Source organism: Sinocyclocheilus rhinocerous, unplaced genomic scaffold (assembly GCF_001515625.1).
Source record: "Sinocyclocheilus rhinocerous isolate Xijiao unplaced genomic scaffold, SAMN03320098_v1.1 scaffold515, whole genome shotgun sequence".
Taxonomy (NCBI): domain Eukaryota; kingdom Metazoa; phylum Chordata; class Actinopteri; order Cypriniformes; family Cyprinidae; genus Sinocyclocheilus; species Sinocyclocheilus rhinocerous.
In genome coordinates this window covers 418,459-441,938 of record NW_015660140.1, presented here as the reverse complement: position 1 = coordinate 441,938, position 23,480 = coordinate 418,459, and the positions used below count along the sequence as shown (strand labels likewise).

At 35.3% G+C, this 23,480-nt stretch overlaps 2 protein-coding genes across 5 annotated transcripts in view; one reads left to right on the top strand and one right to left on the bottom strand.

Annotated features, from left to right (window-relative positions):
• The window catches only part of cbwd (COBW domain containing), a 14,634-nt gene extending 12,444 nt beyond the window's left edge, over nt 1–2,190 (bottom strand). Inside the window, exons 1-4 of one of the 2 annotated variants that reach the window (XM_016534022.1) lie at nt 2,015–2,190; nt 1,605–1,732; nt 1,320–1,406; nt 843–939 (exon numbers count right to left, since the gene is read on the bottom strand). In XM_016534022.1, coding sequence (XP_016389508.1) covers nt 843–939; nt 1,320–1,406; nt 1,605–1,704 — 284 coding nt within the window. In that variant the 5' untranslated portion in view covers nt 1,705–1,732; nt 2,015–2,190. The remainder of the gene's footprint in view (nt 1–842; nt 940–1,319; nt 1,407–1,604; nt 1,733–2,014) is intronic. The other variant, XM_016534021.1, reaches the window with a different exon arrangement.
• An 812-nt stretch (nt 2,191–3,002) lies between these two features.
• Nucleotides 3,003–23,480, top strand: part of dock8 (dedicator of cytokinesis 8) — a 50,403-nt gene continuing 29,925 nt past the window's right edge. For 2 of the 3 annotated variants that reach the window (XM_016533999.1, XM_016533998.1), the window contains exons 1-12: nt 3,003–3,236; nt 11,340–11,445; nt 15,960–16,135; nt 16,785–16,856; nt 17,001–17,109; nt 18,990–19,202; nt 19,342–19,427; nt 19,609–19,675; nt 20,666–20,815; nt 21,659–21,739; nt 22,141–22,297; nt 22,403–22,527. In XM_016533999.1, the coding sequence (XP_016389485.1) occupies nt 3,184–3,236; nt 11,340–11,445; nt 15,960–16,135; nt 16,785–16,856; nt 17,001–17,109; nt 18,990–19,202; nt 19,342–19,427; nt 19,609–19,675; nt 20,666–20,815; nt 21,659–21,739; nt 22,141–22,297; nt 22,403–22,527 (1,395 nt within the window). In that variant the 5' untranslated portion in view covers nt 3,003–3,183. Of the gene's footprint in view, nt 3,237–11,339; nt 11,446–12,972; nt 13,009–15,959; nt 16,136–16,784; nt 16,857–17,000; nt 17,110–18,989; nt 19,203–19,341; nt 19,428–19,608; nt 19,676–20,665; nt 20,816–21,658; nt 21,740–22,140; nt 22,298–22,402; nt 22,528–23,480 lie in introns of those variants that run through there. The other variant, XM_016534000.1, reaches the window with a different exon arrangement.

Genomic DNA, 23,480 nt, shown 5'->3' with positions numbered 1-23,480 from the left:
CTGTGATGCCAAAGCTGAATTTTCAGCATCATTACTCCAGTCTTCAGTGTCACGTGAGCCTTCAGAAATCATTTTAATATGCTGATTTAATGCTAAAGAAATATTTCCTATTATTATCAAGATTCGTTTTGCTTAATATTTTCATGGAAACAAGTTATCTTTTTTTCAGGATCCTTTGAAGAAAAAAGTTAACATTTATTTTAAAAATGCAATTTATTTCTGTGATGCCAAAGCTGAATTTTCAGCATCATTACTCCAGTCTTCAGTGTCACGTGATCCTTCAGAAATCATTTTAATATGCTGATTTAATGCTAAAGAAATATTTCCTATTACTATCAAGATTTGTTTTGCTTAATATTTTCATGGAAACAGTTATCTTTTTTTCAGGATCCTTTGAAGAAAAAAGTTAACATTTATTTGAAATATAAATCTTTTGTAACATTAAAAAGTCGTTATTGTCAAATGGATTATTATTATTCAATATTATTATCAATTTAATGTTTCCTTGCTGAATAAAAGTATGAATTTCTTTCCAATTTTTTGAACGGTGGTTAATTATTTATCACGCAACAGTAGTTATAATGTTTTTTTATAATGCCATATAAATAATCAATAATTAGAAACAATTAAATGAATAAAACAAGGACAACAGTTATTAATCACTGGAATGTAACGGCAATCAGAAATAGTGGGTTTCCATTTAAGCCATCTCAAAAAGTCCAAAAATAGTTCTGTAGTCCAGATGGAACTGTATACTACTTCAAACTACAACACACACAGACACACATTCATATACTTTATAGTTTTGTCCTAGTATTGAGTAGTAGTCTGAACAACCGTACTTCACAGAGCAGCACAGGCAGCCGTTCCTCAGCTCCAGCCACTCCTCATACAGCTCTCCTGCCTGACTGACAGCTAAAGACTTCTCCAGAGCACTGCCTGCAGAACAACACAGCACAGGTTCAACCTCTCAGTAGTAGCCCAGTATTACAATGTCCTCTGCACTTTTGATCAAAATGTTCATGAATATGATCCAAATTACAAAAAAAAATACGGCAAAATTTTAATGGTATAATTATGAAACATCCGAAGAGATAACCATGTTAAAGAGAACAAATCACAATGAAAATGCAGGTATTCCATAAGCAATAAGGTTCTACTATATTGCAGTAATTACGAAAAATAGGGAATGCTTTGCTGCCCTCTCCTGGTCATAACAGCGAGAAATCCTCATGGACTGTCATAAAACAAAGTCATCTAGGAATAAAAACTAGACTAGGGGTCTGATTGCTTATTTGTTTGCTCATTTTATAACTTACCTTCACCAAATTCATTAAGAATGACAGCTATTCGTTTATTATGTTGCTCTGTTAATATGTAGTTCAAAAGTGTTGTCTTTCCAGCACCTGTATTTGGAAAAGAGAAATAAGGTTAAGCTAATGGGTATACAGTAACACATATTTGCATTATTGTATTATAGAGCATATTTAATTTAATTTATTTATTTAGCTTTCATAAGTATGATTTATGGTCTACATGAATCATATTTATGAAAGCAAATATTTTATGGTTTGTTTGTTTGTTTGTTTTTTTTCTATGCTGACCCAAGTATCCAGTGATGATGGTAACCGGTATCTGAACTGTGGGTCCGGTTTGCTTCTCCTTGATGGGAACTAACTCCGGACATTCATCCTCTTCCTCCATTGCTGAGCTCTCCTGAACTAATGAGAGTCTATAAACACACAAACAGGAATTCAGAGTGGTTTATATGCTTATATGGCATAACAAGACAGGATATTCATTCTTCAGTGTTAAGATTACTCAGCGTAGGGGCATCTCACTCAGACGAGGTCGAACATAAATCTAACATATATTATATTTCACCGTGTTTGATAGATATGAGCTGTTAATATAAGACATATACATGTGCTGTCAATATAGTGCGGTTTGGCACTACTACTATCTACAAGCGCCATGCATTACAATAGAAGCGAATAAACACAAATAAAACACAACTTACACTTTGCGAAATACGAGCTCTTAGATGAAGTACTACTTTAAAACATAACCTGCAGAGTGAGTTCTGTCGTCCAGTTTGTAATAAAAGAGCAACACTTCATTGAGCGATATGCTGGTGTGTATGTAATCACGGTCCGAGCTGTGCTTTGGCTTGAAGGTACAGTTCCTAGTTAAAAATGGAACGAATGTTACGTACATGATGTGAATGGTGTTTAAACCTGCCGTGTTTAGCATTTCACGCTGATATTTAATAACTTAATATACAAACAAATAATTAAAAGAAAAGAAAGCATAGAGATAAATATGGTGACAATTATAAAAAAGTATGCCCCTGATTTATATAGACTAGAACACCTGATAGCAAACTATTCACTTACCAAACACTTTATACGCACAAATTAAGAACACGCAGTATTTTTCTTTAACATATAGAAAATATAACGTTAATTTATAGAAAAATAATTTACTTTTATACATTTAATATTTTGGTACATTTGGACTAAACAGAAGTATTAAAAAATAATAAAAACCGACAAAAGCACAGCTTATAAAATGAAAATAGAAAAAACGTATAAAAATGAATTCAAAATATTAATAAATCATTAAAAAATGCTGTAACAATATATAATATATAATACTAAAATAGTATTGTTTGAGCGCAATTCATGGCCGACAGGTGTCGCAGCTGTCCTATTTCACATCTCTGACTAGATTTCATTTTATTCAGCAACTTGACCAAGTGTAAAAACCAGCTTATCCACCAGATACCACAATAACAACATAAACATATTTTTTCAATAATATTTTATCAAACATATTTTGTCGACAAAAAGATATCCAGGCTTGTTATTTGTTCACATCTTAACGTAAACCGGTATTTTTGTGTACTGCTATCTGTGGTCACCCATTTAAACCCATTTGTTTAGGTAAACCCACCCTTAATCTTCATAACATTGTTCATAACATTCTCTCTCTCTCTCTCTCTCTCTCTCTCTCTCTCTCTCTCTCTGGTAAATCCACTCTGTTTGGGTTGAAGTTAAAATGCGGAAGTTGCCGCCCAGCAAAGCCGCTGATACCGCGAGGATGAGCCTTGCGATGCCGTCAGCGATCATCCCCGCTCCGTGCTGCTCTCCGCGGCTCTGCGTGGACTGAGATCAGACTCTCATGGCTTCTCTGCCAGCGTCAGAGCGGAGAGCATTCGCTCTCAAAATCAACAGGTAATGTTCATTTCCTTTGGCTGGACCTCATAGCCCGTGCACTGACAGATCCCAGGGAAGCTGAGCTGACTTTTGGAGCTGTCTGTCTGTCCGCAGTCAGTGTTAAATCTTCAGGGAGTTTTGGTGAATTCCGGAACAGGCAGCTACACGTTTGGAATAAGCTACAAGTCTGGCACCATGAGACTTGATAGTCTTGTGAGTCTTCTTATCAATTATGGCTATGTGATATTACAGTTTATTTCATGAGTTATTGCACTAATTACAGTATTTATCAGTAGCCTACATTTAATGTTTTTTTTTTCAGTATGGGAATCTCATTTTCAAATAAGCTTTTAACTGAAGTATTAATAGCAACCTGTCACTTTCAGTATGCAGATGGTCTACATTCAAATACATCTGTGCTGTAAAAGTTATTGAGGTCCAGAGGCTTTCCACATGTATCCCTTCAGGCAAAAAGAAAGGAAGAATGATTGAAAAAATATGTCAAAGCATTTGAGTGCAATTTTCATTCATTTCCGTGTAATTCTAAATATGGATCTCCTGTCTATTTGATCATTTCCTCCACAAGCCCCCTTTTCTCTTCTGGTTATGACGAGTCAGTACTGGCCTCTGTTAGGTGTAAAGTTATGGTGGAAGTTTGTATTGTTCCTGTTTTATCACACGACTGGTGGGGAGGAAATGAATATACGGACATAGTGGAAGAAGGGAGTCCGGTAATAAAACAAAGGGAACAAAGTGCTCATATACAGGGTAATGATCGGTATTATGTCTTGTGAGTTTATGTCACACAGGCACACAAAGGTTCATTCATAACATAACTGTCATATGCCACACTCCATTTTCCCCCCCAGCAGATTGTGGGAATCATGCAGTGGAGTGTCTTTATGAATTAATAAGCTGTTTGCTTATATAGTCACATGTGTTTAACCACTAGTTTATCTGAGGAACTCAGAGATGTTGTGTTTTCTCAGATGTAACTACCGCTTCATGGCGGTTGAAATGTAAGACTTTTGGCTTGTAATGAAGATGCTGCAGGTTTGATCCATACCAAGATAGCATGTTGCAATTTTGCACTGAATCTCAGGCTGCTGTCTGTGTACTCATGTTTTGGATGATTTTTTTTCTTTTTTTAGTGACTAATAATCCATCTTCAGTAGCTATACATCACCCGTAGTGAGCATTTAATGGCTTTGCCAAAACTGAAAAACAGTATTTTACATGTTCAGCAGTACAGGATGTATATTGTTATTGTGCTTGATCAGCATCAGTATTTGATATCTTTGCTTGTACTGATTACAAAAACATGAAAAGATATGTAATGTAGCTTTCTGAAAAGTTTGTTGCGGAGATGAAAACTTTGATATTGGTACTATATTAGTTATTAGTTGATATTAAACGGATAGTTCACCCAAAAATTAAAATTGTCATTAATTACTCACCCTCATGTCTTGCCAAACTCGTAAGACCTTCGTTCATCTTCAGAACACAAATTAAGATATTTTTGATGAAATCCGAGAGCTTGTAAAATAGTTATGTTTTCCTGTGTTTTTATTATTATTATTTTATGGCCGATAAGTAAAAATCTTTATTATTAAATTATATTTTGTCAAAATTAAACAAAAACTCTAAAGATGATGTGAATTAATGAAGTGCAGTGTATTTATGCATCACAGTATTATAATGTACGACAGTATGAAAAATGGATATTCATTTTGATAGCTGCTAAAGATTACATTATTATTAGATTATTAGCGTTTTTACAGATCAGTTGTGAGTGTTAGATGATGGCAAAGGTAATCTAAATGTAATGAGCTGCACAGTTAAATATCCAATACCGAAAAATTACAAAAAACACAGCCACACATTATGTTCTCACGCAGTGAAAAATACATTGCGGAGCAACGGGGACACTGAAAATGTGCCAACAGAAAAGACAGAGCAGGTTACTTTTGGTATGAAACAAAGTCTCCACTTTCAAATTTGGTCTTTTTTAAGAAATTCAAACAACAAATACCGTTTTGTGGCTCTTTATTGTGTTGTGACAGATCGCTGTAGCGCTTCAGTTCAAGCGGCAAGTGAACCGATCATTTCTTCCTCTTTACTAGCTATAGCATGAAATAAACATGAATGAACATTAGAAGGTATCTTGTTTCAACCGCGCAAAGATGTCAATACACGATCTACTCTCCTGTCTGGTTTATTTGTCAGACAAAAATGACAGATTCTGCGTTATGATTGGCCAGATCGCCAGTCAGTCAAACTCCCTGTGAAGGGTCAATTGTGTCGGTACATCTCTATTTTATAGTGAGCTCTAGGTTTATGTCCGTTGTCACAGCAGTATTGGGTAACTATGATTAAGCAATTAACAGTCACTGTTTCACTTCCTCGTTGTAAGGACACAATAGGAAATTCAGAAGGACTCACTCATGGTAAAGAGAGATTATAGGCATGTCTCTAAAACAAAGTCGAGCAGTAAAAAGCCCAGAGCTCATCGCTAACAGAATGATTCCCAGATTTTCATGCAAGTGCAGCCTGACAGCGCATCTCACTGGGGGCCGATACTTGCTGTGGCTGCAGCTGCTGTATTGCACAAGTTGAACTCGTGCTGTCTCGTGCAGACAGCTTTGGATAGGGGAAAAACATCAGCGCATACGCTGCAGATTTCTCTTGGCTCATGCACCACCCTCCGTGTCCCTTCTCATTTTCAGTGACCACACATTTATTTGCATGAAGGATGCATTCACACATGAAAAGTCCTGTGAGCACAGCTGTGTTTTGTACTGGAGAAGGATGCCCTGGGGTTTTTGTTTGCTCTTTATTCCATCTTCTTTTTCATAATCCTTTGATTTTCCGGGCGCATGGAGGAATATTTCTGTATGAGAAGTGACACTTAATGTTTTAGGATGGACATTGTGGTGAAAACAGAATGAAATGAGACGTGGCAGACTATAAACGAAAGCCCTCGTTCAGCAGAAAGGCTGTAGTTGAAGGAAATGCTCGACAGTATCACGAGAATAGTTCTTTAATTTCAGTTATCTTCAGCTGATGTTGACCTTCAAGGGAAGTTACACTCTAGAGTGGTGTTCTTGCACAATAGTGTTCACAATCATACTTGGCTGTGACGGCTAAGACTAACAATCATAGTCCGCTCTCTTTGGAATGTGGCTGCCGCTTTCATGGCCGTACGTAGTACTTATGTTTTACAGTCTCTTGTCATCATGCACAATCTGCAATGGGGAAAAATAAAAGCAAATCTGACAAGTTGATTTTTGTTCATTTTTTTTTAAATTTTTTAGAAGATGTCACTTTTGGTTATTGACACTATTGAATGTTTGGATTCGGCAAAAACAAAAGTGTTGCGTTTATAATTTTGTTCAGTGTAAATATATTTTTTAAACGATACATTGAATTAAAAGTTTAATTCTAATTAGGTCAATATAGTACACTACCGTACACAAAAGTTTGGGATCATTGTGAATAAGTGCATTCAATTGATCAAAAGATACATTTATAATGTTATTAAAGATTTATATTTCAAATAAATGCTTTTGAGCTTTCTATTATATTATATAATATTAGACTGATTTCTGAAGGATCATGGGACACTGAAGACTGGAGTAATGGCTGCTGAAAATTCAGCTTTACAATCACAGGAATAAATTACATTTTAAAATATATTCAAACTGTTACTTTAAATTGTAATAACATTACACACTTTTACTGTTTTTGCTGTATTTTTAATCAAATAAATGTAGCCTTGGTGAGCATAAGAGACGTCATGCTTTTCAAAAACATTTAAAAAAATCTTACTGACCTCAAACTTTTGAATGGTAGTTTATGTACTAGAAATAGACATATTATATAAATCCAATTTTATATATTTAATTATTTCTGCCTATTGTAAGATTTAGATTATCATTTAGTGATAACAGGATTTTGATACATTACAGCAAAAATTCAACCCTTTAAATAGACAAGTCACCAAAAAATGAAAATTCTGTCATCATTTACTCACCCAAACAGTTTTGGTTACCATGGACTTCTATTGTACAGACAAAAATAACACAGAGACATTTTTCGTTTTTGGGGGGTGAACTATGACTTTAAGAGCACTGTGAATGTGCTTGCCATTTAAGAGTGCAATTTTAATATTGGTTCATCCCTAGTTAAAAAAAATAATATACAATACAGATGCATTTTAAATTGATGCGGTGACTTAAAGGGAAACCCACAAGACCTTCGTTCATCTTCAGAACACAAATTAAGATATTTATTATCTTAATAAATAATGTTTATTATTATTGATGAAATCCTAGAGCTTTCTGGCCCTACATAGACAGCAACACAACTGACACGTTCAAGGCCCAGAAAGTGCAAAGAAAACAAAAATAACGACTTTATTCAACAATTTCTTCTTCTTCTTGTCGTGGTACTCTTGTGAACATGCATCGACTGAGACGGAAGAAAAGAAATTGTTGAATAAAGTTGTTAGTTCTGTTTTCTTTGCACACAAAAAGTATTTTTGTAGCTTCTTAACATTACGGTTGAACCACTGATGTCACATGGACTATTTTAACGATGTCCTTACTACGTTTCTGTGCCTTGACCGTGGTAGTTGCGTTGCTCTCTGTATTCAGGGTCAGAAAGCTCTCAGATTTCATCAGAAATATCTTAATTTGTGTTCTGAAGATGAATGAGGGACTTATGGGTTTGGAACGACATGAGGGTGAGTAATTAATGACAGAATTGTCATTTTTGGGTGAACTATCCCTTTAAAAACATTCATGTTGCATGAAAAGACGTGGCTAAATGACCAAAGGCGTCTGTCTGACGTGTGTATAGAGACCAGCAATTTAAAAAGTTGCACAGACAGAACTTGCTCCATCCCTTCCCCTTCCACCCTTCAGAAGTTCTTTAGTACCTGGTTGAGTAATCTCTAATGTAGTGAACAAAATGACCCAAATGCTTACAGTATACAAGCAATTATCATCAGAATGCCTTAGAAAATATTTCTGATCTTTGTAATCATATTATCAAAAAGTCTGTAACAAAATCATGATGGCTGTTCATAAAGTGTGAGCTCCTCACATGTCGTGTGTGTTTGTTTGTTTGTGTGAAATGTTCCCAATAATTACAGCTCCTGTCAAAGTTGATGGAAAGCCAATGGAGCAGAAGGAGGGTCAAATTGAGACTCATCTCTGCACCCTATGTCATTACCTCCGGTGCAGAGAACAGTCCATGATAACACAGAAACACCATCATCCAGAGTTTCATGAGCTGTTTTGTTGTGATGAACATTCCAGTCATATTAAAGACTGTAACATTTTTGTGGAGTGCAAACTGTAGCTCACACCCATCTCAGCCTTTTATGTTTAATTGGTTTTTCTTCATAGTGACTTTTGTCATAGGACTCGACTGAATGCCTGGTTATCCTATAAAAGATCTGATATTCCTTTCTTTGCTTTTATAGAGAAATGTGATTTTGTAATGTGTTTGTTTTAGAAATTCAGCTGGCGTTTCGTCTTGCATGAGGTTTGACCTTTGTTCTATAATGACGTGAACTATTATGAACGAATCGTGAATGTGTTGCATTACTAAATACTCTCTGCGGTATTCTGTGGTCTTCAGTATATAGAGAGGCTGCATGCTATAATTCACTCCTGTTTGTCTTTGCCCTGTGGTTTAGAGAATTTGCATGCTCTCCTGCCCCAGACTTTACTTTTTAAAGTAGTTAACAAAGTTTGTAGCTGATTTTGTGGATACTTTCCCAGAAAGCAGTGACAAATAAATCCCATTTAATAATTCAACAAATCTACTCTAGTTTTTAAAAACTAGCCTTTCGAGTTGATATTTTGAGTTGGCGCAAGTTACCAAACAGAGTCCTGAAAAACAAGAACAGCAGCTACAACATTTTTGATTTAACGGATGGTGTTGCAGTTCATTTTGTTATGTCGCCTTTTTGTGTGATTGCTATGTTCATAACGATCTTGGAAATACACTTTCACTTCCAAAAACGTATTTTTAACAGTATTTTACTGTAAAATTACATTAAATGTAATTACATTTATTCACCGAATATAGTATGGAAACTTGCTGTTAACCAGTTAACAGGTTTTTACTGTAGCATTTTTACAGTCTTTTACTGCTAAAATCACAATCATTTTTTACAGTGTACAATTCAAAAGTTTGGGTTCTGTAAGATTTTTATTAATTTATTTTTTTTGCTATTTCTAAAGTGAAGTCTCGTACTCACCAAGGCTGCATTTATTTGATCAAAAATACAGTAATATAGTCAAATATTATTTCCGTTTAAAAGAACTGCTTTCTATTTTTATATATTGTAAAATGTAGTTCATTCATGTGATGCAAAGCAAACATAGTGAATATAAAGTGCACGTGATTACAGAAACCCCATTATCCTACAACAGACAATCTGTGTAAATGAGTTTGGGAAGAAACAACACAGCGTTATGAATGGTGACCCATTTTTTAGGACTTTTGATAAGCGGGCGCACAATAGCACTCTGTTATGTCGGGTGCTGGAGGGCTGGCTGCCAAACACAATACCTCTCTGCTTCTGAGGCGAATCCTTCTGCTGAAATCAATGGAGGTTATAGGAGAAAAACAGGCTGCATTGTGGGAATTGTTGGCTGAGACACTGTGGGAATGTGACTGAAGGGATTTAGGTGTGAAAATGAGAATTGTAACTAACTGCTTAAGTGGTAACTTGGTTGTAGTGTAGTGTTTTGGAGGTGTTGAATTCACTCGAGTATATGCTCTAAATTTAAAGTAAATCTCATGCTGTGTCGTTTTTTTACACTGTGAATTTTCATTTCATCAGTGATGCTGCAGTGGGACAGAGAAATCTGGGACACTGTCTGTCTGATGGTGGTTAGGAAGCACAGGTGCACCACGGCGCACACACACACACACACTCATCAGCGCACCCTATCCAGTGTTTGAGGAACATGTAATTAGAGTGTCTAAATAATTTTACGCTTCATTTGGGAATCTCACAGCATGCGTTTCAAAAGCTGATTACTGCATGTTGCAGAAGGGTTTGTTGTTGTACTCGCCCTCTGCCAAAAGTATACAATGAATTATTTGATATCATTAATACATGTACAAATGAATGAACATAATAATGTACAAAAAGCTTTGGGATTATAGTAGCCTGAATACTTAAGGAACTGGGCTGATAATGCAAATGCTGTGGGTTCAAATCTAGTGGTTGACTGATGCGGATATTTTAAGGTGATACTGATAGCTAGAGAGCAAGGTGGCTGCTGGCTGATATGTATTAGTTATTACAGTTTAATAAAGGAAGTTGAGATGTACACCTAAAGTGAAATTAAACTACCTTTTAGTTTTGTTTTTTTTTACACAATACTTAATAAATTCACCCCAAAAAAACCCTTGCAAACTATATGAAAGTCCCTTTCCACCGCAAAGTTTCTTTTTACTCTACTGTATCTCAACGTGGTGATGTATATCATAATTGACTTATTAGACTTTATATCTCAACTGCAACTTTATTTCTTGCAATTTGGACTTTATTATATTATTATCTAATAATTTCAACCTTTTTTACTTAATTTCAATCTTATATTTCACAATTGCAACTTTGTCTCACATTTTATCTCTCAGTTGACACATTTTAATAATTGTGATTTTCATTCACAATTTTCATCTCATTTTAAATCTCACTATTTTATTTTTGTTATGTTCATATATAAGTCATCTGCAACTCGAAATGGCCAAATATCGGGTGTATGATGGTGTATGACTATTCATATCTGGGTGGAGTTGACCATGAACTACACAGTTACTGAGACACTTAACTTCAGGTTAATGAGGGGTCTGTGTGTACTGTTTAATGACGAGTAATGAATAAGGTAATTGATGGGAGGTTCCTTCAGTGTGTGTAACTTTGCATCTCTCTCTCTCTCTCACACACACACACAGACATACACACTGAGAGGAGTGTGTAAACAAGCACCTGGTGCCGGCCCAAAACCTCTCACTGGAAAATAATCCTATGTTCCACCTCATTTTCTGTTTCCTCTCCACCCTCTTCATCTTTGTCTCCCTCTCTCACCTCAGACACTCCTCGGCGGAGATCCGGAGACACTTCAGTGGGATCAGCCATGGTTCCCTGCCTCACCACCGGCACAGTTACAGCGCCTCTGGCTCTTTCTGCTTCAACATAGTGAGTGCTGCACTTTCACTGATAAATACTTCAGTAGAATCCAGCTTAGTAACTTCAAACTGATTCTGAACATACAAACAGGTGAAAATTATTGGTAAATTATACATGGATGTATGTTTATAAACACTTTATTCTGTATGTGGGAATAGGTGTGGGTAAATGTCTGTCACATCACTGTCTAATTTGATTCCGTTTAAAAAGAAATGTAAGAAGGTTTGTTTATATTTTTCATATTTCTTTCTGGAATACTACTCTCTGATTGGTCAATCATGGCATTGAGCAGTCGAAAGATTTTGTATAATAATTTAATGGATTACTTGATTTAATTAATTATTGTAATTTTTACAAATACAATAAATTATATATTTTATAAAAAAAGCTGTAATTTAAAAAATCTATCTATATCATTTTATATATATATATATATACAGTATATATAATATTTATTTATTGCATTTATTTAATACCAATTAAACTAATTAACTAATTAAAAAAAATACTAATATTAAATTATGTTTATTTCATTTATTTTAGTAACATTAGAAATTAATGGGAAGTTCAAAATGTGTGTGTATGTGCATATACTTAAGCTCTAACCTGTCTGTGCTTCCTCTATGCTGAAAATGGGTCAGAGCCCAGGCTACCAGACCACTGCAGCTGGTGCTTTCCAGCTTACACACACACACACACACACACATCTAGGTGACGTGGCTTTCCAGATTGCACACACACACACACACACACACACACACACACACACACACACTCACTCATCTGTAATATCCATGGATTTTAGAAGCTGTTGACTTCATGGAAACATAATCTTCCCTATGATGTTTTCCCATTTTTCACATAGATTGCAGTGAAAGGCAAATGTTAATGTTATGATTTTGAAAGATGAAAAACTGCTATTATCAGGATTAAGTACAGATTATACTTCAGTAATAATGTGTTAAAATTATTGATAAGTAGTCATAATTCTTGAATATTTGATAAATTCAGTTGTTTATGCATGATAGCGCCCTGATGTGTACACTTGTATCTTACAGCACAAGAAACCCTTAAATTTAGCATTCATTGCTTGTTTATTGTAAAACGATATTTTTAACCAATAGCAAGGCACAATTGTTAATTGTTAGTTAAGTATTTTATTATGCATCTGCATTCTTGTTGATTAGCTATCTCACCGCTAGCAAATTTTAACCCTTTCATCATGCACCACTGCAAACATACAATAATGGTCTACAATACCTCTCACTTTTTTGACAGTGATCATATAATTCCTTCAGTGTTAAAGTTGAAAGCAGAATATTGACTCATCATTTGATTTTAACTTGTCTTTACGTTTTTGACTTATGAGTGCATATGTGCCCCTGCTATTTCGTCATAGCTTTTAAGGGAAGTGGTTGTGATGTCATATCCTGGTTTTGGAAGCCACAAAAGATAGACTGCTTCATGCGGCTCAAACCTATTAAGGAAGAGTTTTGCAGAAACAAGTCGTTTTTATTTCCGGGCAACGCCATCTTGTCAGTTGCCTCGTAGTTTGTTCGTAGGAATTTTTTGGTGAGTGTTTTCTTCCACCCTTTTCAGATGCACTTGCTCTGTCTGCTGTATGTTGGTTGCATTCAATTTGTAGATGCAGAAATGAAACTCTTAGCTAAATTTGCACAATGCACACAGCCTGGGTGGGTTATATTAAGTTTGATGTTGTTGAATATAGACCGGGAACTCTTTTGTGGTTGCTTCCATGTTCCAAAAAGCACAATTAGGCCTCAGGATGAGAAACTTACATTTAAACCTTTGTGTTAAATAATACAATTATATGAAAGTCAGAGTTTTCTTATTTCCTATTTTCTCTAAGAAATGCATTGTACTCTAATGCCTTTTTGTTTCCCATTGCTGCTTTTGAGTGAATGAGGTTAGATGAGCTACAGGAATAACACCTCCACCCATAGACTATATCAGTATTCATCAACAATTACCCTCTGCTCCTCCCTTGTCAGCTGCTGCTGATGTACACAAACCACACAGCAAAAAATTTTTCGAACAGTTGCAATATTTAAATACAAAGGCTTTTAACAGTTATTATTATGCCCAAACTTTGTTCCCTGTACTACCTCAGGTAGACACCAGAGATGTAAGCAGGCACTTGCTATGCAAAAACCGTAGAGTAAATAAATAAAAGCTAATAGAATTTATATCTCACTATTGTAACTTATTTTTTTCACAAATGGGACTTTATTTCACACACTTGTGACTTTATATCTCACTATTGTGACTTTATTTCACAGTGTAACAACTTTTGTTTCTCCATATTACAATTTTTATTTTTCACATTTGCAACTTTATTTCTCATAACTGTGATTTTATTTCCCACTATTGTGACTGTTTCTCATAATTGCAAAGTTATATCATGCTATTGCAACCTCATATCTCTCACTTGCGACTTTATTTCTCTTTTACGACTTTTTTCTCACTTTTGCAACTTTCTCGCAATTGCGAATATATTTCCCACTATTGTGACTGTTTCTCGCAATTGCAAATTTATTTCATGCTGTTGCAAATTTATATCTCGCAGTTGTGACTTTGTTACCATTCTGATTTTATTTCTCATTTGAGACTTTATCAATTTTGCAACTTTATTTCTTGCAATTGCGACACTATTTTACACTTTTGAAACTTTATATCTCATTATTGCGACTTTATTTCACAGTTACAACTTTGCTTCTCCCTGTTACAATTTTTATTTCTCACTTTTGCAACGTTATTTCTCGTTATTGTGATTTTGTTTCCCAAGCTTATTTCATGCTATTGCAACTTTCTATCTCGCAGTTGTGACTTTGTTACCATTCTGACTTTATTTCTCTTTATTTCTCATTTGTGACTTTCTCAGTTTTGCAACTTTATTTCTTGCAATTGCTACACTATTTTACACTTTTGAAACTTTATATCTCACAATTGTGACCTTATACTGTACCTCAAGGTTCTCAATATTTTGTGATCATTTCATAGTTTGCAACTTTACAGTATCTCTTGTTTCTGACAAAAGTATAAAGCTTATTTTATCTATTCTCACAATTACCCTGTTTATTTTTTACTCTGAGGCAGAAATGGGCTTCCATAGAGATCAGATGAAATCAGATAACTTCGACAGTACAGTGCTCTTCTTAAGATTCCTTGATGAAATGCCGCAGACACATGATTTTCAATATATAACAAACTTATCTAGATTGATTGTTTATTGATGTCTGCTGTGATGAGATTCAACATCTACACTTTTACATGCTTTAGATATGATACTTTGTTTTGAAAATGTTTTATCAGTATTGTTATAGTTATAAGTTATAAGTCCTTGTGTTATAAGGGCATGTTTCAGATAACTGGTAATATTGTTGTACAACACTTTGCAAGAGATAAGCCTTCACTAAACCTTAAGTGTGAAAAAAAATGTTACATAACCAGCTAGGGTTATTATAAAGTTACACTTTATTAAATCCTTTATTTGACATGCTTTGGTCTCTTTCCACAGGCTAGCATTAGTTTGCTGGTTTAATTTGTATGCCCAATAGCCTTCTGATTAATCCATCTCTATGAAACATCTCAAGAGATCACAACCTCCCAAAACACTGCAGCAGTTATGTTGATTATCTCCAGCAGGTCTGGAGCTGTCTGCCTCAAGTCACGACAAAACACGCTCTGTTCCACTCCAACTTTACAGAAGGAGGAATACAACTGTAGGCAATGCATTTTTACTGCTATGTTCTGAACTGTCATCAGCTTTAAAATGATTTATTGCTTCCTACCAGCCTCCTTCTTTGTTTCATTGTTTTATGGGGGTCATAGAGCATTCTAGTTCTCTCTGTGTGTGTTTTTATTTTAGGCATTTCATTAGTTGGTATAGAGGGAGATTAAAAGCGTGTCTTCTTTGATACACAACAAATGTTGAATTGGGTTGAATGCTTTAATGTCGATAAAAATACAGTAGTGATATATTCAGGGTAGACTTCATATTTTATGATGGTTTCTGGCCTCTTTGCTGCAACTAACTGCAACTTGTTTGCTTACATTATATATAGACTACTGTATTTTTGATTCTATAGAGGCTGTTGAATAAAGTATACATTTTCATAATTTACACTACTTTTGCTTCATATTATTATGACGTCATGGATTATGTCTCAAATGGTCTCCTGAAATAAAGGTTCTTTATTAGCGTTACATGAAGAACCTTTAACATCCATGGAAACTTTCCATTCTACAGAAGGTTCTATACTGTAGAAAAATATTCTTTAGATTTTTTTAAATGATCTTTACACTAAGAAAAACTGTGCACTAAAGGTTCTCTGGGAAACACCAATTGTTCTTCTATGGCATCGTTGCAAAACCCCCTTTTGAAACCATTATTTTTAAGAGTGTAACCAGCGGTTTTCATAATACCTGGTCTGTCCATACCATCAAAGAGCTCATTTTATGATCACTAGTTTTTTGATTGTATGTCCTGGTTATCTTTATAGCCTCAGTCATATGAAGCAGTTGAGCCGGTGGACCTGGATGAGTTCCTGATGTCACAGCTGCGCAGTGGAGATGCCGAGCTCATGCAGGAGCTGGGGGAGTTTCCAGACGACGACCTGGAGGTGGAGCTGGTGGAGAGGGAATGCAGGACCATCCGCCCCTCTGTCCCCGAGGAAGGGTAGGTGCTGGATGCTCCCTGTTGGGGTTGAGAAGGTCAACTAGACAAATCTCTTTGTTCTGACTTGAGCAGTTGTGTTGTGATTGTAATGCTGTGTAGGTAGGCAGTTTACTAGATTGAGTAGAAATTGGCCAATATCTTTAATTTAGCTTTTAATAAAAGGTGGCATTTGTTGATCTCTAAAGAACAGAACCAGTATACTTATGTTCATTCAACAGAAAGGAGGGTTCACAAGTCAATTTGTATTGTTTGCATAAATTATTCATTTTCAATCTCAGGTGAGAAATGCAAAACCACTTACAACAGAGATGAAAATTAATTTGCAACCATTTAGATGCAAAAATGTAATGGCAATAATAATGGTGTTTATATATTATTGGTGTCACTAGTAGTGTCAATTTGTTTAAGTGATTGATTTAATTATTTATATATATATATATATATATATATATATATATTTATCAAATGAATAAATTAATATATATTTAATTTATTATTATCATTTGATAAATAAATACATTATTTTATTGTTTTGTAATATAATAATTCTAAGTATTATACACATAAAATTAAAACACACTTTGTGTTCGGAGTGTGTGTCTGTAAAGCTTTGAGTGTTGTTTGAATGTGTGTGTTTGTATGTCTCCAGAGTGGAGCTGGATCCTCATGTGAGGGATTGTGTTCAGAGTTACACGCAGCCCTGGCTGGTGGTTAGCAGAAGGTCAATTCACAGACTTCATTCATTTCCTGTCCCTCCTCAGGGCTGAATTTTAAATACTGCAGCTTAAATATTCAAAAAACATAACTCAAAGAAATGACACCAGACACACAGATACTATAATGCTGTTGTGTTTCTCATTTACAGATCTCAGGGTTATGGGTGGATTGCGTACGCCGAGAGGACAGATGCTAACAGAGTCTTACAGAGACAGACGTTTGAGTCTGACGTTGAGCCTGACAACCAAGAGCAAGTAGTAAGCACAGTTTATATAAAAAAAAAAAACTCTTTTATACAGAAGCCTTTTTACAACAACAAAGCAGCTAATTGGGATTTTTGTTCACATTGTTATTAGTGTCACTCAAGGACGCCACCCAACCCCACAGCCACTTATATTCCTCTTTTTTTTGTTTGTAATTATTATTATTATATTAAAGCCTCTGAAGTGTGTCACCACCCGTTCCATTATGTGTGCTCATTCCCTGCCATAAGACACAAACAAAACATATTCATGTCCTCTTAATAATAAGTAAACAGTTGAAAAGAATAAGGAAAATAAGCAGAATCTTTCTCCCAGGTATTTTTCTTTTCTGTTTGTCCCCATGACCACCATCTTGGCTCCATCCCACCCCTTTTTGTCAGAGTCCAGGGACATAATGAGGCATGAATATTCATTCTGTCCCGACTACTTCCGTCCCAGTGCAGCTTTGCCAAGATTTAATTATCCAAACCACAAAGATTTGTTTCACTCCATGTATTTTTCATGAGTTTAGTTTGAGAGTCTGCAGGAACACCAAGATCCTCCCTTAGTTTTGGATCCTTTAAAGGGCCTCCACATTCACTGCAGGGGTTATTAGCAATCCAGAGGAGTACTAAAGGTCCCGCTAGCCAGCTCTGTTCTGTGATGTGTGTCTTTAAGCAAGTGGATTAAGAATACAAATGGTACGGGAAGGTCTATCCCACAGGCTAGACGCAATGTATCATGGGAACCCTGCATGATGCCCACTATCAGAGCCAGTGCATATGGTTCTTATATTTGGCGATTAACAGAAATCTCTCCTAGGGTTTTGAGAATTCATCCATCTCAAAGGCTTATGGTCTTCCTGGAAAAAGGCATTAGTCTCAGAACTATAAGAGCTCCTCTGCTCTATTTCACATGTAGTTATGTGGCAAAGGAGCAAATGAAGTTAAGCAGGCATTGCCAGTTCAGTCAAATCACAAAAGACATACAAAATGAAAGTAAAATTAAAAACAAAAGTATATGAAATGAACTACTTTCCAATCTTATGTCTTTTGTGAATACTGACTGAGCTGGCAATGCCTCCTCAACTTCATTGACTCCTCTGCCACATAACTACACGTGAATTAGAGCAGTGAATGAAGTTAAGGAGGCTTTGCTAGTTGAGTCGGTGATCACAACAGACATAAGATTGGAAAACAGTTTATTCATGTGCTACTTTTTTTTTGTTTTGTATATGTGCATATTTTTCTTAGACAATGGTTTTTCAAATTTTTTAAGCCAAGGACCTCCACATATGATGATTTTTTCCCCCCTAAATTAGCCATTTACTTTATATATCTGAATACTGTGTGGAAAAAAAGAACAAACAAGTATTAAATAACAATACAAAATTTGATAGATGTTTTTAAAATTTTATTTTCACTATTTTATTTTTCTTTTGTTTTCTTTTCTTCTTTTCTTTTCTTTTATATGTATTTAATGTAATAAATGTGAACAGTATTTTTTGTTCATTATAAATGTAACTTTTCTTTTCTTTTCTAAATATTGTTATAAACTTTTAAAAATGTGATAAATGTGAACAGTCCTTATTTTTATTGTTAATTATACATTTAACAGTTAATATTGTTTTATTTTATTATGTCATTATATGTATTCTATATTAACTTTTTCAAATTTGATGAATGTGCGTTTTTATTATTTTATTTTATTATATATTTTTTATTTTATTTTAATAAAGAATTACAAAATTATTTATTTTTTTATAAAAACTTTTATTTAGACCCCCCTAACACTCTCTTTTGGGCTCCTTGGGGTTCTAAGGCTCCAGTCTGAAAACTATAATATAAAAAATTCCTATGTATGTAATATGTAATATGTTCTCTCCTGTCCCTCAGGAAAAATCACCGTCCCTGCCAGCACTATGTGATGATACAACTCGGACCACCCTCACATGCTCAGACTTCAACTTACGGGTCCTGCAGCCGGACCGACGTGTGGAGAGCCTCTTGCGCTTCAGCAGCCCGGAGGAGCTGGATCGTTTCAACCTGGAGGCCAGAAATAGCAACCGCTACGGCGAGCTCTTTGGCCTCTACCCACCTATTGATGAGGTGCAGCCTTGCCTTACTTATTTTAAATACTGTTTAACAATGTTCTTTACAGAATATTCTTGAGCGATTCATTTTTGTGAACACAAGGATTCAGTTAGAAGTTAAATATTGTCTTCAATGTGTCCTTGACTGTGTACAGGAGGATGCAGTAGCGATTCGGCCCATTCCCGACTGTCCCAAGGAGCACTTTGGGCAGAGGATACTAGTGCGATGCCAGACCATCAAGTAATACTTCCTTACCATCCACTAATATTGGTTATTTTCTCTGAATGATTGGTCTGATAAATTATTTTAAATGACCTGTTACATTTTATACTTTGAGGTTGAAATGGTCTTCATAGCATATGCATAAAAATTTTGTTTTTGAGTTGTGTTTGGTTTTGAAATATTGTTCTTCCTTCTACAGATTTGAGATTGAAATTGAGCCCCTCTTTGCAACCATGGCCCTCTATGACCTGAAGGAGAAGAAGAAGGTCAGTTTCTGATGTTTATCCTAAAAGCTATGAAAAAAATCTTAAATATGTGGTATAGTTTTTGTATTTTGACCCTTTAGCTTAAACCCATTTGCTTAAGCTGGGGAGACATAATTAATAAATATTCTTCCTGTCAGTGTTCTTCCTGTTAGTCCTCCCACATTCCTCCACTTCAGTCTGAACAGAGCTGGAGAGACTAATGAGAGATATTTTTATTATCCACAGCCATAAACATTGTTTTGTCAAAAGTTAAATCAACATCTATATTTAATTTGTGTGTGTAGACATCTAAGACAACAATTTAATTACCAAGAAGTAGAAATGGGTCACCAAATTCAGTCTGAACCGTTTAGACCAAGGTCTATAAAATCAGTGAAGATGAACCACTCAATTACACACAGCTTGTCTTTACCAAAAATTTGAGAACTTGGACTGACAGTCAAGGATCTTAAGGAATCAGCGAGTTTTAATGCAAGCTGTGTGTATTTCCATATTAAATGAACAGACAGCAGATATATTTGGGAGGAATATTCTGAAGTATTACATTAATCCTCTTTAGCTTTTACTGAAGAAGGTTAATGCAAGAGACAGACCAGATGATTCATGCTAAATAGGGACTTTATGCAGCATGGGATTTTTTTTCTATGGCTTGGTGAAGAGAGTGTTTTGGATGGGAGGAATTACCCATTTCACAATGTTAAGAGCGAAAAACATAATTTAGGATGTCTGATATGCCTGAGTAAGGCTTGAAGATGAGTTGTGTCCGATTGAGTGAGATTCAGAGTTCAGTTAGGGCCAAACTGTGCTAATGTTGCTCTCTTTGAGGTGTCTTTAGTTTCTGATTGGCTCACTCTGCTTGAAATTTGAGGAAGTATTTTTGTTCTTTATGCACCACAATTTCCCTTCTGATTCTTTGACGATGTGGTAAAACGTTTAGCTGGCTGGTTGTTTTATGCTATCCATGCTAATCATGGTATGTTTTCCCTTCAGATTTCAGAGAACGTCCACTTTGACATGAACTCCGATCAGATGAAGGGTTTCCTGCGGGCTCACACTCCCCACACTGACCCCTCCACTTTGGCCAGATCTGCAATTTTCTCCATCTCCTACCCTTCTCCAGATATCTATCTGGTCATTAGGGTATGGTTGAGTAATGGCTACCGTATGCCTAAAAATTATTAAAATGCATAATTTTATTATCTTGATTTGACTTTATCATCTTGTTTTGTTGGTTTTAAATATATATTTTAAAAACGTGATTAACCGATATATAGGTTAGGCTGATCAGTCCACAGGTATTTAGCCATTTTGACACTTTGTAAATTAATAATAAACATTTTCTTGATTTTCAGTGAAGTTTGAGTTTATGTACATTATCATTCAAAAGTTTAGGGTCAGTAAGATTAGTTTTATGTGTTTGAAGTAAGTCTTTTATGCTCACCAATTTGCACTTTTAAAGCATATATACAGTGAAAACAGTAATATTGTGAAACATTATTACAATTTAAAATAACTGTTTTCTATTTTAATATTTAATTTTTTCCTAATTCCTGTGATCGCTGAATTTTCAGTGACCATTACTCCACTTTTCAGTGTCACATGATCTGTCAGAAATCATTCTAATATTCTGCTCTGCTGCTCAAGAAACATTTCTTATTATTATCAATGTTGAGCTGCTTTATATTTTTGTGGAAACAATTACACTATTTTTTCAGATTTATTTGATAAATGGAAAGTTCAGAGGAACTGCATTTATTTGCAAAAGAGACATAAATGTTTTTACTGTCACTTTTGATCAATTTAATGCATCCTTGCTGAATGTCAAAACTGACTCCAAACAAATGATAGTGTGTATGTATATTATCTCTGTCAATGACCTGCTCTGTAGACAACAGCCTCTAAGACCACTAGTATCGATTGTGATGATGACGAATGTTATGTAACAATAGTGTTATTAATAGTGTGTTTGTGTTGAACGTGTAGATTGAGAAGGTTCTTCAGCAGGGAGAGATCGGGGATTGTGCTGAACCATACATGGTACTGAAGGAGAGTGATGCTCTTAAGGTAACCACTGAACACTTCTCTTTCTCTCTCATTGTTTGTGTACACTACATGGCCAAAAGTATGTTGACACCCCCTACTAATTATGAGATTTTGGCAAGGGTTGTGTCAACACCCCTGTATACAAAGAAAGAAATCATTCCCTGAGTCTGGTGGGGAAGAGCCCCTTCAAAACCCTGCATCCATGTGCCAATGTCTTGTGGAAAGCTTTCCCAAAAAAGTAGATTCATTATTTTGAATTCATACAAGCACATGCAGTTGGTATGAGTTGTTTATGAGTGTCCACATACTTCTGGCCATAATTTAATCAATTCTTTCTCAAATGAATTTCAAACCTGCATTATTTTTCTAATGAGAAATACTGTAATGAATAAAACCTCCTTCTTTTTTTCTGTGTCCATCAGAACAGAGATAAGGTGGAGAAGCTGAAGAATCAGGCGGAAGGGTTTTGTCAAAGGCTGGGCCGCTACAGGATGCCATTCGCCTTCGCCACGGTCAACATCATGAGTGCCATCAGCTCCACACTGGAGCGAGACACAAGTGACACAGACAGTATCAATGGTGAGATACTGAATAGATGAACACCATTGGTCTGTTAACATAATGCATCACACACCAAAACAAATGAGTAAATCCATAATTATGTACAATTTTGATTACTCCTAGGCAGGAGCAGCATGGAAAAGAAGGGATTGCCCAGACGTAACTCCGACAGATTCAGTATTATGGAGGACAACTATATCTTGTCTGGCTTCAAACCAGCTTTTACCACGTGCACATTCATCAAGCAGGTATTGCTTGCAGAATTCATAGCAAATCGAATATTCAACAAAAAATGTAGATGGAAATGAATTTTTTTTGGTTCATTCTGAGGTTTGGTGTCGGTAAGATTTTGTAATGTTTTTGAAAAAAGTAAAACCAGTAGTACTGTAAAATATCATTACAATTTATAAAATATTTTTCATTTAATATATTTTAAAATGTATTTATTCCTATGATGGCAAAGCTGAATTTTCAGGAGCCATTACTCCAGCCTTCAGTGTCCCATGATCCTTCAGAAATCATTCTAATATGCTGATTTGGTGCATAAGAAACATTTCTTATTATTTTTAATGTTGAAAACAGTTGTGCTGCATTTTTCAAGATTCTTTGATGAACAGACATTTATTTGAAAAAGAAATCTTTTGTCAAATTGTTTTTATTTACTTTTGATCAATACATCCTTGCTGAATAAAAGAATTAGTTAAAAAAAAAAATCTTATTGACCCAAGATTTTGAACCGTAGTGCACAATAAGTGGGCGTGGTTTCTAGGCTACAGGTGGTTGAAGGGGAGGAGCTGAAAAATAAGAGGGCTTGATGACGTCATCTGACAAAGAATGCCCTTTCAGGTGCAGAGGAAGTTATTTACATAAACAAACATTTGGTTTGTTTAAATAATGTGCACAGATGATTTGTTCACAAAAAGACCAGGGGGGTATTCCAAAAAGCAGGTTATGTAACATACCCGGGTATGTTTGAGGATAAGCGAGCGGATAACCTCAGCTTTCGGTTCCAAAATCGGAGGTTACTTTCAGTAACCTGCTCTCTGAAGATAACCTGCTCCGGAGCAGGTTATGTTCCAGGGTTAGTTCACTTCAGCACACGTGTGATCTACTGACGAGCCTTCAGTGGGCGTGACAGACAACATTAGTTAAGTTATGTAATATATATATATATATTCTTATATATATATATATATATACT